Source organism: Acinonyx jubatus, chromosome F2, assembly GCF_027475565.1.
Source record: "Acinonyx jubatus isolate Ajub_Pintada_27869175 chromosome F2, VMU_Ajub_asm_v1.0, whole genome shotgun sequence".
In the NCBI taxonomy this organism is placed as follows: Eukaryota; Metazoa; Chordata; class Mammalia; order Carnivora; family Felidae; genus Acinonyx; species Acinonyx jubatus.
Window position 1 is genome coordinate 63,970,386 of NC_069394.1, and position 15,697 is coordinate 63,986,082.

Below are 15,697 nucleotides of genomic sequence, written 5' to 3' on the forward strand. Positions count from 1 at the left end.
TCCTGCACTTGCGTCTAAGTGCATGATAAATACTACTGAACCATTAAGAATATTCTCAAAACAGAATGGGAGTGGCTAGGAAGACCCGTTCAACACCGACATTACACTCCATGCCATTCTCCAAATATTCTGTTGAAGTCATCATGATGTCAGTCAGAAACCCACCACCATTTATATTCTGCGTCCTGATTTGGTTGCCCCAAATTTTCACACATACAAACACTTGTTAGTCATCTATTAATAGGTACCTTATCAGCAATGATAAAAGAAAAAGACAAAGTGAAAAGGAGAAACAGATACATAATGCATGATGTGATAAATGTTAACTAACTCAGGGGAGGTGGGAAGACCTCTTGCAGGGGTGAATTTTGAGGTGTGCCAGGAAAGATGGATAGGAAATGGCCAAAGCAATTCAGTAAATTAGAGTCATTCTGGCTGAAATTAGCAAAAACCAAGCAAAAATATATTCGGTTTTCTTCCTGAATGACCAACAGAATGTCACAAACTATGGAAGATAAAATTCTATAGAAGGTAGAATTTTGCCCTCAGTTGAAGTTGGGTGGTCCATGTAACTAGACAGCTAATTTTATAAACATAATGTTCTATTCTTCACACAAATCATGATCTCCTTAAATCCACATTAATTCCTTTTAAGTCATGATTATGTCTTCTGAATGAAAAGCTCTAGGCCCACACTAAATGTCCTGACTGCTGTAGGGACAAAGCTTTGAATGGGTAACTTACACTCAATCATTCACCACCTTATGGTACATCCACCAAGCAAAAGAAGTATGAAATGTCAGCAAAAAGGAACTGAACAAAAGCAATAGGAAACAAATCACTGAAAGAGCTTGACTAGAATGCCTTGAATATAATTTTTAAAGACGGTCCTTGTGATGAGCTAGAAATGTCAGCAGGTTAAAAATAAAAATCAATCTTGCTTCCATAAGCACTGACAAATTTTTCCTCACAGAGTATATTTCCCTAACTGATTCTTCAGGGTACGCTGATTTTCTTTGCGACACTTTCAACTCTCACTTATTCCGAAGGAAATTCTGAGCAAAGGGAAAAGGAACTGTGATCTTCCCTTTGCTTTGATGAAAACAATAGCTTTTTCTTTCTCTTTTTTTTTTTTAACTTTGAGATAGAGAGAATTCTCTTCAAAGATTTTGGAGGACCATGGGGGAAGGGAAGGGGAAAAAATAGTTTCAAACAGAGAGAGGTAACATAAGACATTCTTGAATGAGGAGAACAAACTTAGGGTTGATGGGGTGGCAGGGAAGGGGGGAAATGGGTGATGGGCATTGAGGAGGGCACTTGTGATGAGCACTGGGTGTTGTATGTAAGCGATGAATTACGGGAATCTACCCGCAAAACCAAAAGCACACCGTATACACTGTATGTTAGCTAACTTGGCAATAAATTAAAAAATTAAATAGTAATAATAATATTTTTAAAAGATGATTTTAAAGATGATCTGCTTCTACTTGTCATCCAAAATATCTATTCATCCTTGACAAATATTATCACAATGAAGGACTTACAAAAATGTGAAAACACATAGTTAATTCTAATCTCATTTGCTGCCCTTATCAAAAAATTGCATTAAAAATTCCCTTAACATAACATAAAAGTAATTAGATGTAATTACAACTTCTCAAGAACAATGAACTCATCTGAATACAGACAAGAATAAGTACACTCCAGATAAATTAAAAACTACATGCATAAATATATATTCAGCCATATCACATTCTCAGAAGGTACTGATGGCAAAGTTTAATAGAATTACAGTATTTTTCAAATAAAGAAGAGATGATATGTTGTTCTCAAAAGGTTCACTGTAATTTCAACTTATCTGTTCTTGTCCCATGTGAAATTTATGAACCTTGGCTACGCTGATGAGTTTCTTGAGAGAAGTCTCCAACAGAGTCAGCATCTGTACCCTTCAAATGGCCCTACATTTTTTGGATATAAAAAGAAGTAGACTGGAGACTGGAATAAATTCAATAAAATGCTAATTGTACAAAAATAGAAGACCATTATATTGCAGTTAACCTGATTTCCAATTCAATTCAACTATTTTTACGGTGCTTACTATGTACCAAACACAGTGGAGAACTAAGACCTCGTTGCCCTCATATGTATTGAGCAAGGCAGGTAAATAACCCTCAAGTCAAAATAAAACAAATGAAATCAAAGAAGTTGTTAAGTTTTAAAAAAGAAAGTGATTAATTTCAGCTAAGGCTATAACTGAAGGCTTCCTGCAGGAAGATAAATTTCAGATGGGTCTTAAATAATTATACTCTTTCAACACATGGAAACTGAGCTGAAGCGTGCCCTGGGCGACAGCTGGCTTAAAAGAAATTGAGGAAGAACTGTTAGTGAAGGAAGTACAGAAGGGATTCTTTTCACACAACTGTCTCACACCCCTCTCCCTCTTGAATTCCAGCCTCCATACACTATATAATTTCTGCCTCCCCCTTCAGGATTTTTACACATGCTATTCCCTCTGCTAGGAAATACCCCTTCTGTACACCTTCATCTCTCATTTCCTGCCCACTAAACACTGCAAGTCCAACTCCCCCTTCAGATCTCTGCATAAATGTCACTTCCTCAAATCATTCATTCCTGAAACCTTCAACCATCTTCCCATCCAATTAAGATTGATTCCCTTCTTACACACTTGCATAGCACCTTTTTCCTGGAAGGCTGCAATCTTGTCTACTATGATTCCCCCAATGTGAAGCGCTGTCCCTGGTACTTGGTGGGCATACTGGATTTGTCGAATAAAAATCCAGCAGTTTCTTTAGATTTACACTATGTGAGAATCTGGCACTTAAGTATAACTTATATTCTGTACATGTTAAATCCTGTATACATATCATATATAGAAAAGGAGTCTAGAAAATGCTTAAGTCATATAAATGAATTCAAATTTTTTGTAGACTTAGATGTTTTCTCCTGCTATTGAAGAATCACTTCTAATATGAAACAAAATTTACAGCCTGGAAACTGTATTCATAATCTGAAAATAGAAAAAAATTGAATATACACATCTAGTTTACAGCTTGTCTTAGAGAAACAGAAATATAGTTGCCTCTAAAATATTAAAAAATGAAATTTGGTTAAAGAACAGAATGAAAAACAAATATGTAACTGCTACAGAGGAGATCAATATTCATCTGGAATATTTCCAGTTAATCGAAAAAGAAATCACATCACCTAATAACTCTAGAAGCTGCAGCTTTATAAAGAAAAACAATTGTAGGACAAAGGCATTATTTAAATTCTATTCAGTGTTTTCTCTGTCTGTCTCTCTTGCTCTCCCTCCTCTCTCTCTTACTGTCTCTCTCAGATTTTATTAAATCCATATTCCTGTTGATTTAAGGTAGCTTCCACAGTTCTATTGATAGAACAACCAAAATATTCCATTTCAAGCCTGGATATACTGTTGGCTATCTAAACAAGGACTAGGAAATAGTGTTTTATGGGCTGAAGGCTCTGAGGGAAGAAAGAAATAGGAATTAGGGTATGTCCTTATAAGCACAGATGGGGTGTAAAGGCTTAGGTCCCAATGTTCTCTATTTTCTTAGGCTGTTTGATAGCTGTACTTAAAGACATAAAATGGCAGTGAGTCCATGCCACCCTTCATATCTATCTTATGCCAGGAGATATATTCACTGACATTTTTCTTCCTCAGAGGTAGAGAGAAATGACGCATTTTGTGGAGGTGCTATCATGGGAATACACAAACACATACATACTTCTGGCCGGGCATTTCTCAGTTGCAAAAATTGGTCAAAATATATGGCATTGAGATTGGTATTCGCATAGCATTTTTTTCTCAACAAAAATAAGATAACCATTTTCCTTCTGCCTGTTATATAAACTACATTTTGGCTTTAAAAAAAACTTGCTTTCTTTAAAGAAAATTCTTTATCCACAGAGATATACCTTAAGAGAATATATGCTTTAAAATTTTTTCTTGCCTTATTTCTCTAAATAGATGAATTTACATTTAGATATCCAAGATTATAAGCCCTAAAAAAATTCACTCTAAAGCTATCACTTCACAAACATAATACATGATCTCAATAACTAATATACAACTTGCTTCCTTTTATTTTTGTTATATTTTACTGTTGACTTTATACTGAAAATAGTATTTAAAAAATAATTATCTAGACCCCTCAAACTGAAAGGAGTACTTAAATACACAAAATATTGTTCACATTTACATTACACTTTGTCTCACTGGTCACCAAGCAGTGTGGTATTTTTTGCCAATAAGCAGGATACATCAAAATGAAAGGGTTTGGTAATGATAAATTACAATTATGTAGGGCAGGAAAAAATGATGCTAATGGGGAAGATGGCTCATGGCCAGAGGGAATAAAAAGGAAAGCCTGAGGTAGAAGACAGAGAATAAAATAGCATGAGGATGTTGAAGGTAGGAAGGAAGATTGCCCTTCCTCCTAAATTTCTTGATTAGAATTTCAGAGTCAAACACTTTACATGCTATTATTTATTTCTTTTTTTTTATTCTCCAAATTTTTATTTAAATTCCAGTTAGTTAACATACAGTGTAATACTAGTTTCAGGTGTGCAAGTTAGTGATTCAGCACTTCCATACAATACCCAGTGCTCATCCATCGTAAGTGCTCTCCTTATTATCCGTCACCTGTTTAACCCATCTTACAGCCACCTCCCCTTCAGTAACCCTCAGTTTGTTCTCTATAGTTAAGAGTCTTGGTTTGTCTCTCTTTCCCCTGCCCCATGTTCATTTGCTTTGTTTCTTAAATTCTACATGTAAGTAAAATCATATGGTACTTGTCTTTCTCTGATTGACTTACTTAGCTGAGCATAATGTTCTCTAGCTCCATCCACATCATTGCAAATGACAAGATTTCTTTCTTTCTGACGGCTGAGTAATATCCCATTGTAAATACATATACCACAACTTTATCCATTCATCAGTCGATGGACATTTGGGCTCTTTCCATAATTTGGCTCTTGTTGGTAATGATGCTATCTACATCAGGGTGCATGTACCCCTTTGGATCAGTATTTTTATAGCCTTTGGATAAATACCTAGTAGTGCAATTACTGAATCTCAGAGTAGTTCCATTTTAAACTTTTTGAGGAACCTCCATACTGTTTTCCAGAGTGGTTGCATCAGTTTGCCTTCTCAACAAAAGTGTAAGAGGCTTCCCCTTTCTCCACATCCTTGCCAACACCTGTTGTTTCTTGTGTTGTTAATTTTAGCCATCTGATTAGTGGGAGGTGGTATCTCATTGTGGTTTTGATTTGTATTTCCCTGATGATGAGTAATGTTAAGCATCTTTTCATGTGTCTGTTGGCCATCTGGATGTCTTCTTTGGAAAAATGTCTATTCATGTCTTCTCATTTTTTAAGGGGATTATTTGGGCTTTTTTTGGGTGTGAGTTTTATAAATTCTTTCATACATTTTTTATAAATATTTTGTACACTAACCCTTTTCAGATGTAATTTGCAAATATCTTCTCCCATTCCACAAGTTGCCTCAGTGGGCTTGAGAAAATCATAGAAGACATCAGGGAGACGTTACATGGTATTATTTCCTAATAATCAGGTTGCAATCAGTCAAGAACTTTCTCTGACTTGGCATTGGAGGGTATATTTTAGACACAGCTATTAGACATTTCTGCTGGCTCTACCTTGTTCATAGGGGGTAACAGCTAAATCAGGGTGTTTTTAGGCAACCAGCGTCAGGGTTATCACGCATATGGCAAAGACCCCCCAGGTGCATTGGCTGATCTGTATTCATACAGAAACTGGAACAAGAAGGGTCAGAGCAGCCTGCTGGTAATGAAGTACCGCCTCACGGGAGCTTCAACCATTTTGGATATTATTTGCAATAGAAAGATGAGATACAAATGGACAACAGTCACTAAATAAAAACTTTCCAAAGACTCCTGGATTGTACTTACAATAAAATCTACACAAATATCTCTCAATACACATCATCCTTCTTTTTTTTAATATTTATTTTTGAGAGACAGAGAGAGAGAGAGAGAGAGTGAGCACAAGAGCATGGGGGAAGGGGCAGAGACAGGGGGAGACAGAGGATCCAAAGCAGGCTCCATGCTCTCAGCGCAGAGTCTGATGTGGGGCTCAAACTGATGAACTGTGAGACCATGACCTGAGCTGAGGCTGGATGCTTAATTGACTGAGCCACCCAGGCACCCTCATGCATCATCCTTCTTAATGACTAGAATCCTCCTGGCCTTCTTTGTCTTCCTCAAACATGATAAGCTAATTCTCATGATTTTTGAGAAAGACCTTCCCCCCAATTTTGGCAAGGCTGTCTCCTTTTGATTCAGTCTTCTGTTCAAATACCACCTAATAATTAAGTCATCCCTAACTACCTCCTCTACATGACCGACCTCCTAGTATGGCAACTTGTTTTAGTTGCCATAGTTTAGTTCTTCATTGAACTGTTCACTATCTCCAATAATTTGTTTATGGATTCACTTGTTCATTTTCTGTTTTTTTCAATTTCATGAAAAGGGAAACTTCATGGACACTGAATGAATGAACACTTGATGGTACAAACTCAGAGCAATTGGGGGCACTTGATAGTACCTGACACCAAAACTTAGTAACAGAGAATTTGTTTTCAGCATATTATGTTCACTCCAGTCACTAAGCCAGCCTAACACAGAACAAATAGTATAGACTCTAAATTAGAGAAAAAAAGTCTGTGATTTAAATTTTGATTTTACTACTTATTATCTGGGTAAACTTGTATAAGTTTCCCTTAACATGGAAATGATAATATGGAACTTACCAGTTTTGTTAAATAATCCACATAACTCACCTAGAGTTGTGACCGACTCAATATGTTCTTAAAAATTGGTAGGTATTATGGCTATCATCATCTTTTAAGTAGTAAATTTTTGCACCTGTTCTTTGTTGTTCTAGAGACTATAACTAGAATGAAATCCATTATTCCCTCTTGTCCAGCATCCTTACTTTGTTCCTTTTGTGACAGCCGATTGGTGTGGACTTCTGTGATGCTGAGCCCGCCCAAGAATGGGCACATGACTTGGGTCTGGCCAATGAATGCCTCCTTGGGTCTTTTGGTGGAACTCTCTGTGGAGGAGTAACGGGGGTGGACACATTCTCTTCTTTGACTGCAACACTGGTCTGCAGTGACCATCTTTACCCAAATGTGTAACAACAATGAAGCCCACACAGAGGAAAAAAGTACTAAGAGACAGGGAAAGAAAGCCCCCCCCCACCCCCACCCCCCCACCCCCGCTGAAGACCATATCCTTGGATCTAGCTGTGCCTAACACAGCCAGCACCACATGCCTTGAATACACCTGTTACATATGCCAATGCATTATTTTGTTTACACCAGTTTGAGTTTGGTTTCTAAAACTTGTAATCTAAAGAACGCTTTCTAAAAAAAACACTAGTTCATTTATTTATGTTTGTTGGTTTGTTGTAAGGTTAAGGAGTAAAAAAAACGGCCTTTTCTGAGGTCTAATTAGCAAATAAACAAAGTAACATCAAGAATGATATGGTTTTCAGTGAAAGTGTTAGAAAGGCTCTGGGTTATAATGAACTAGAGACACCTGAGGGTTATTTTTCTACAAAGGATAGTAACAGCCCCTTTAAAGAAATGGTCAATGTTGGTCTGTAGCCCCCAAAACCAAAAAAAGATTGCCCAAGAGTAGTTTCAGAGTATTTATGGTTACAAAGTAACAGGAAAAATTAAGGAAGAAATTAACAGCCTTATTCAAGAAATAGGCAGGAAGAGAAGGCATTACTGGAAGTAAAGAGGAAAATAATTGTCTTCCTGTGCAAAGGAAATCTAATATGCAACAAATAGGATATATAGCAGCTAATTACTGACAAGAGCACCAATTAGTCCTGAGGGGTTTGTGCTTTTGAAAATGTTTTCTCTAGAAAAGATACATGAAAATGTTTTATGTGAAGAGGATAGCATGCATTAATACACATGTTGTTTATCTTCATAAAAAAATCTTAAACATCAGGTACCTGTTATATGTGAGTATCCATTATAATTCTGGTTAAAAAAACAAAGATCCACAGGGGCATGAATGTTAGGTGACATCCCCACTGCTCTCGGGCTTGTTGTATCTAAATAATTTCATGCAACTCAACATACATTTTGGAGAACTTCTTATGCAAAATACTTTGACAGACACCATGGGAAACACCAAGATAAATGTATCCCTCATCTTTTTTTTTTATTATTTATTTTTGAGAGAAAGAAAGAGAGATAGAGAGAGACAGAACACTAGTGCACAGGGGGGCGGCAGACAGAGAAGGAGACACAGAATCCCAAGCAGGCTCCAGGCTCTAAGCTGTCAGCACAGAGCCCAAAGCAGGTTTAAACTCACGAACCGATGATATCATGACCTGAGCCCCAGATGCTCAACCGACTGAGCTGCCCAGGAGCCCCAGTGTATCCCTCATCTTGAAGAGCTAATCATAAAATAAAGATGAGAGATCTATACACATAACGGTATCATCAGGAAGAAAAACAGAATTCCGTAGTAGTCATAAATAAAGTAAAATGAAAGACTGGCAGAGTGGTTGGACATTTATTTAGCCAAGGGCAGTGCTTCTGAAATTTGAGTGTGTGTGAGAATCACCTGCAAGGCTTATTATAACCCAGACTGCTGGGTCTACCTAAGATTTTTTTTAAACAAGTTTGCAGATGGCACTGACATTGCTGGCCTGGGGGTCATCCTTTGAGACCTCTGGAATCTAGGGCACCTGGGGGCTCAGTCAGTTGAGCATCTGGCTCTTGGTTTCAGCTCAGGTCATGATCTCATGGTTCGTGGGTTCGAGCCCCACATCGAGCTTCATGCTGAAGATGTGGAGCCTGCTTGGGATTCCCTCTCTCCCTACCTCTCTCCCCCTTTCAAAATAAATAAATAAACTTAAGGAAAAAAAGTAGTATAAAATATTTTTTATAAACAGAACTCTGGGATCTAGGGAATTGCTTTTCAATTCCAGCTGCACATCAGAAACTCCTAGGAGACTTCTAGACAGTCTAATGCCCAGGCCTCATCCTAGCCCAATAATAAAAGAAAAATATTTTATTAAGAAGAGCATACTAGAGCCGGACATTGAATCACTGGAATAGTAGCCTTATAAGCAGCTGGAGATGGAAGACCAGATGCTAGGTGGATGGTGAAAAGTCATGGAGCAAGGAGACTACAGTGCATGATTGGATATAAGGAGAGTACAGCATGGCTGGAGCACAGGCGGAGAAAAGAAATCTCAGGTCAAGTCATGAAAGATCTTGATTGCCAGTGTAAGGAGGTTGTGAGTCCTTTTGGGGACAATAAGAAATCACCAAATATTTTGAGCAAGAAGAGTGACATAGTAAGATAGATAACTTAAAATTATTATCTGGAAGCAAAATCTTGAGATTAAAACAACATGGGGTCTTAGAGACAGGTGATTGGTCAGATTGACCAAGACTGGGCAGTGTTAGTGGACACACCATTTAAGAATTTAAGATGAACTTTTTTCTTTGTTTTTTCTTGTGAAAGGAGTCAGTACATTATATGTCTTTGAGAAATAGTGACCTAGATGAGAGAGTAAAGTGGGGGCAGTCCAAGAGACATTTCTGTCAGACTCATCAGGATCTCCAACTATATTTTAGGAAGGAAGAGAAAATGAGAAGTCAAAAAGATACTGGGGGTTTTGAGGTTGAGAGCTTCAGAAGTGATTAACGTGACGGAAGAAAAGTAAAGAACCTATGGAAAGGGATTGTGTGAGGCAGGGGAAGCAAGAGAAAGCATCTGTGGTGAAAGAGCCTACCCTTCGTTCATACGACGAGAGCGAATACCTCTTCCTGTCAGGAATTTTAGGAATTAATTTATCTTCATAGTCTTGCCATATTGTGGACAAAACCAAAAAATGTTATAATAGTTATAATGGAAGACGAAATAAAATATAATATAAAAACGATTTTTGAATCATTAAGGCTTAAGGTAGAACAAGAGTATTTTTTCTCTTAAAAATAAAAGCTGTAATCTGTAAGTAATTTAAAAAGATAATCTCTTCGCAGAATAATTCATCAAGTAAGAGGGAGTTATATATGCTAATAATTTGTTGAAAATTAAAGTTTGAATTGTAACACATTTCCCTTTCACTTACTGTGACTAATCTTCCCTGCCATTGGTTATTTTGCCAGTAACACTATTTTTAGAGGGGGGAAAACAGCAAAATCGAAACATTAATATATGTATTTGAAAGTAGATATTTTTCCAATACCAAGTCAATGCTGTCACATAGCTTCTGTGTTAACCACATTCTTCTCTCACTGTCAGGATGCCAGGTGTTTAATGGTACATAAAGGAGCCTATTTTATTTGCCCTTAATTCACTGAAACCTCCTAGGGGACACCACTATAAAATATCAATGCTTTTTTCCCTCCCTGCTAATGATCTAATAAATATTTAATTTTTGATCTTCTTCAGCAATTAAGACAATAGCATGAAAATTTTCAAACACTGTTTTTCGATTTTATTTTCAAAAAGTGTACTTGTTATAATATCTGAAATATTAAACCTTAAATAAAAAGACATCATATCAGAAGGAGTATCATCATCAATCATTTAATAACGAGTATGTCAAGACCTCTATTGCTCTGCTCTTGTCAAAATACAAACACTTACCTTCTTACTTTAAAAAAAAACTGAAAAATTACATACCTGAGTTTCTGGTTATATTGTTTGACTTTTTCCAATGAGGCTGCATTTATCTGGGCTTGAAATTCTTCCACCGAAACATTGTCTCTATAATAATACCCTTCCATGCTCTCCAGTGCTGTGTAAACAAGTAAATTACTTTTTAACGTGATTTTATAACTCAGTGTCTCCACATTTACTTTAATCTTACTGATTATTAGTAAATGTATTTAAAACACTGAATATGACCACACATGCAAGAAACTATCTTTCACCAGTCCAAAACTGAATGAAAATCATTCTTCTGCTCTAAAAATAAATATCAAACATTTGGTGATTATATCTAAGTTGGCAAAGATAATTTGTAATTTAAATTGTCTTCTACTTTTAAAACATTTTATATACATTCTTTGTGAAGCTAAACTCAAACTTCACATATTTATATATATAAGCACACATATGTATATATATATGTACATACATATACCTATGTACATTGCATATATACGTGCATAGGTATGAGAGGCAGAACTGTGTATTAACATACATAAGAGTAAAAATGTTGAAACTGCTGCTCTCCGTGTCTATTCATATTCTCTTGTAGTTGCAGTTAAATCATGAAATATTAGTGTAATAAATCAGACGCATAGATAATCTTAGAATACTAGCTTTACTACAATGCTTAATTTAGTTAATAAACATAAACATATAACTTTCCATTAATTTTAAACATCTTTTGGTTAATATGGATTTCTTTCTTAACTAACATTTTTGGTTAAGTATTTCTTTTTTTTAATACTTATTTATTCATTTTTGAGAGAGAGACAGAGAGAGAGAGAGAGAGAGAGAGAGAGCACGCATGCGTGCACGCACTAGTGGGGGAGGGGCAGAGAAAGACAGAGGGAGACCCAGAATCCAAAGCAGGCTCCAGGCTCTGAGCTGTCAGCACAGAGCCCATGTGGGGCTCAAACTCACCAACCATGAGATCATAACCTGAGCCGAAGTCGAACGCTTAACCGACTGAGCCACCCAGGTGCCTCAAGTATTTCTTTTTCCTTTAAACTTTATGGGATGGCACTTTTAACCTTTTGCAGAAGAAATGAATCACAAGGAAGTGCCTAGAAATACAACATCTCCTACAGAGAGGTTGCCAGCAACAGGAATGGCAATGGATCCAATTTGGAAATTTAAATGATTTCCCCTTGAGATTATTGCCACTGATAAACCTCAGTTTTCAGCAGACTGTTTCAAAATTGATAAAAAAATTAATCTTTCAAACTGCTAAATGCAATAGCTTCTAAATTAAATAATACATTTCTTCAAATTGACAGAAACTTATCACCATTTTGGAGACAAAAATAGGAAACTCATTATTAACTTTTTTTAATGGTTCATGCTTTTATTTAAATTCCAGTTAGCTAAGATATAGAGTAATATTAGTTTCAGGAGTAGTTAGTGATTCATCATTTACATATAATACCCAGTGCCAATCCCAGCAAGTTCATTGCTAATTTTTGCTGTGCTGCTTTCTCAACTAGTCAGATTTCCACAGCACTGAAGAAACAACAAACCTTTAGAGTATTGCTCAATTTGAAATTTTAAAAAATGGCATTATTGGCCTATAATTGAGAAAAACACTTATGGAAAATTAGTGAGAATGCTGACTACATTTGCTTCAGTTACATGATATCAAATTTGGGAGCTTGTTTCAAGGATTACGTGTTTTTTTCCTTATGAGTTCTGCATTAATTAGAGTATTTGCAAGTGGTTCAGCAAGCTTCTGGTCCTGAATACACACAAGAAAGAAAAGGAAGTCTTCCCGATAAAACAATCCTCACATAAATGCCATGTTCACTTCCATTAATGAGATGTTATTTGTGAGAGGCAAATATTCAGAGGATTCAGTCATCCTTCAATGTGAATTCCTCTTATTAGTTGGAGAGCTAATAATGAAAATCTTTGCATTGAAGTAAAACCACCACTTCCACTCCTTAGTAGCTGTGTGACCTCAAGCATGTTAATTAAAATCCAAGATCCTCAGGTTCCTCATTTGTGAAATGGAAAATAAGAGTGCTTACTAACTATGATTCTTGGGAAATAAATAAATGAAATAATAGTATTAAGAGAACCCATGACTATTCTTTTCATTTACTCACTGTGTTTTATATATTAGGCAACATGCCCAGTGCCCCACAGGCATTATCTAATTCAATTTCCAGGAGATATAGATTATGCATGAGTGTGCTTAGCCAAACAGGAAGTTTTGGGAACTAAGAGGAGGGTCCATGCAAGGACACTTCAATTTGTGATTTAAGATCAGAAAGACTGGAAAGGGTACGGTAGGAAGGAGCAACAGGGAAAGTAGCGGTTGGGGGTGGGGTGGGATGAATAAGAAAACACCTGGGGTCTAATTTTTACAAACGTCATTTTTTGTTGGTTTTTTTAGCAATTTTTTGTAAAGTTTATTTATTTATTTTGAGAGAAAAAGAGAGCAAGCACGTGTGTACAAGTGGGGAGGGACAGAGAGAGAGAGAGAGAGAGAGAGAGAGAGAGAGAGAGAGAGAATGCATCCCAAGCAGGCTCCACACTGTCATCATAGAGCTCTATGAAGGGCTTGAACTCACAAACCATGAGATTATGACCTAGCTGAAGTCAAGAGTCGGACACTTAACAAGCTGAGCCACCCAGGTGCCCCTATAAAGTTCTTAATGGCTCAGTTTTGGCCAGAATGTCCAGTCCTACTCTAAAATCTTATTGCCACCTAAAAACAAACTGGCATTTTTATGACATTCCTTGGCAATATTTCCAAATTAGCAACAGATAAAATTAACAATTACATAGAACTTTTTTAAAAATGGGGAAAATGTATGACAATTTTGCAGAGTCTCAGCAAAATGTTATGGCAGATGTGTAGGGTTGTGAGGAAATGAACAATGACAAAAGAGGAGTTCTATATTTAAAAACTAAACTGTATAGCAAAGAAGAGGAAGGAGAAAAACATTCTCAATTTTAGATGAATACCTTGGTTATTTATTGTTATAAATACAAGAAAATGAGATAATGTTTTGCCAAATTCAATTTCTACACTCAGCAAAAGTATGTTAAATACATAATAATGTCCAAATTTCCAAGTTTAGCCTCTTCTCAGCATTTGCTTGTCTAGTTTCCTTAATTCTCATCTAAACAACAATATATTTCTTAGTAGTAGTATTGACATATTTGGTTGAACAAATATTTAATAGCATTTAATTAAAAGCAGTATTGAAAATATGATGAGTTTCTTTGTTTGCTTGTTTTCCTTCTACCCCTTCCGAATTTGAGGAAGCAAATCATCTCATCAAACTTAGGTGGTCAGGAAAATGGAAATTAAATTATTCTAAGACTGAAAATGAACTGAATTTCTACTCACTCAAAATACCTTTCAAGGCTTTTCCAAGAAAGGGACTGACCAGGAAAAATACAGAATATCTGAAGAACAATTTTAAGAATTGTTTCAACAAACTAACACTCTTTCCTGACAGCATGATGACACTTCAGTGGTTAACTAATACACGACACATGCACCGGCTCCAGTTGGTCAGAATTCTTCAGAACTGGTCACAGTTTTCATGAGGAAAGCAAGTTTTATCAATCCTATTGAGACCAGCATGTGGTTGTACTGCCCTTTATTTTTTAAATTTTTTTATTATTTTGTTTTAATATATGAAATTTATTGTCAAATTGGTTTCCTGTACTGCCCTTTAAAGAGGGGTGAGCTCACATGTTTACAGACCGATTCTAACATTTAGGAAATCTTAATTCTGGGAACTGTTCCTTCATTTATAACACTACCAGGTATTTATCCAAAGGTTACAAAAATACAGATTTGGAGGGGTACATGAAGCCCAAATGTCCACTCACTGATGAATGGATAAAAAAGATGCGGTGTGTGTGTCTATACATATATATGTACATAATATACACATATTATGGAATACTACTCAGTCATCAAAAAGAACGAAATCTTGCTATTTGCAACAACATGGATGGAGCTAGAATGTATTATGCTCAGTGAATAAATCAGTTAGACAAATACCGTATGATTTTACTCCCATGTTGGAGGAGAGGGGAAGACAGGGAAACAAACCATGACAGACTTGTATAGAGACAAACTGAGAGTTGATGGAGAGAGGTGGGTGGGGGGATGGGCTAGATAGGTGATGGGTATTAAGGAGGGCAGTTGTTGTGATGACCACTGGGTGCTGTGTGTAAGTGATGAATCACTGAATTCTACTCCCGAAACCAGTGTTGCACTCACTGTATGTCAACTAACTAGAATTTAATTAAAAATTTGGGGAAAAAAGTTATTTAATGTTTCAATTTCAAATACTGTATAAAACCCACAGAGAATACAAAGGGATTCATCTTTTAAAGAACCCAGAGTAGGGTTTTGCAAACACTCTAAAAAAAAAAAAATACTCGAATGAAGGCAGCTTAGAAAAATGACAATACTTGTAAAAAAATGTTCCCTTTTGTTTAACAGAGAAATGCTGGGGGCGCCTGGGTGGCTCAAGTTGGTTAAGCATCTGACTTCGGTTCAGGTCATGATCTTGCAGTTTGTGGGTTAGACCCCCCACGTCGGGCTCTGTGTTGAGAGCACGGAGCCTAGGGCCTTCTTTGGACTCTTGTGTCTATTTCTCTCTATGCTCCTCCCCTGCTCACACTCAGTCTCTCCCTCTCTCTCTCAAAAATAAATAAAAACATTATAAAAGAGAAAACACTATATACTGGAATATTTTTTAAATTTTTACAAAAATAGAAGAGAAAATCCTCAAGTTTCTGGTTGATTTTAATTATTCTCTGAGAACAGAAGGACACCCTATAAAGAAGTAAAAGTCAGCATTTACAGTTTGTGGTGCCAGCCTTTTTCATAAGGGCTGAAAAACAAATATACACAAGAGTGTTTGTGGAGAAAGGACTGGCATGGCATGTCC

General features: G+C 36.5%; 1 protein-coding gene across 3 annotated transcripts in view; it reads right to left on the minus strand.

The window, feature by feature from the left end:
* Positions 1 to 15,697, minus strand: part of PREX2 (phosphatidylinositol-3,4,5-trisphosphate dependent Rac exchange factor 2) — a 292,149-nt gene that overhangs the window by 62,853 nt on the left and 213,599 nt on the right. For all 3 annotated transcript variants that reach the window (XR_008292620.1, XR_008292621.1, XM_053208257.1), the window contains exon 35: positions 10,749 to 10,863. Coding sequence is in view for 1 of the 3 variants with exons in the window: in XM_053208257.1 (XP_053064232.1) it covers positions 10,749 to 10,863 (115 nt within the window). In the remaining 2 variants the exon portion in view is untranslated. The remainder of the gene's footprint in view (positions 1 to 10,748; positions 10,864 to 15,697) is intronic.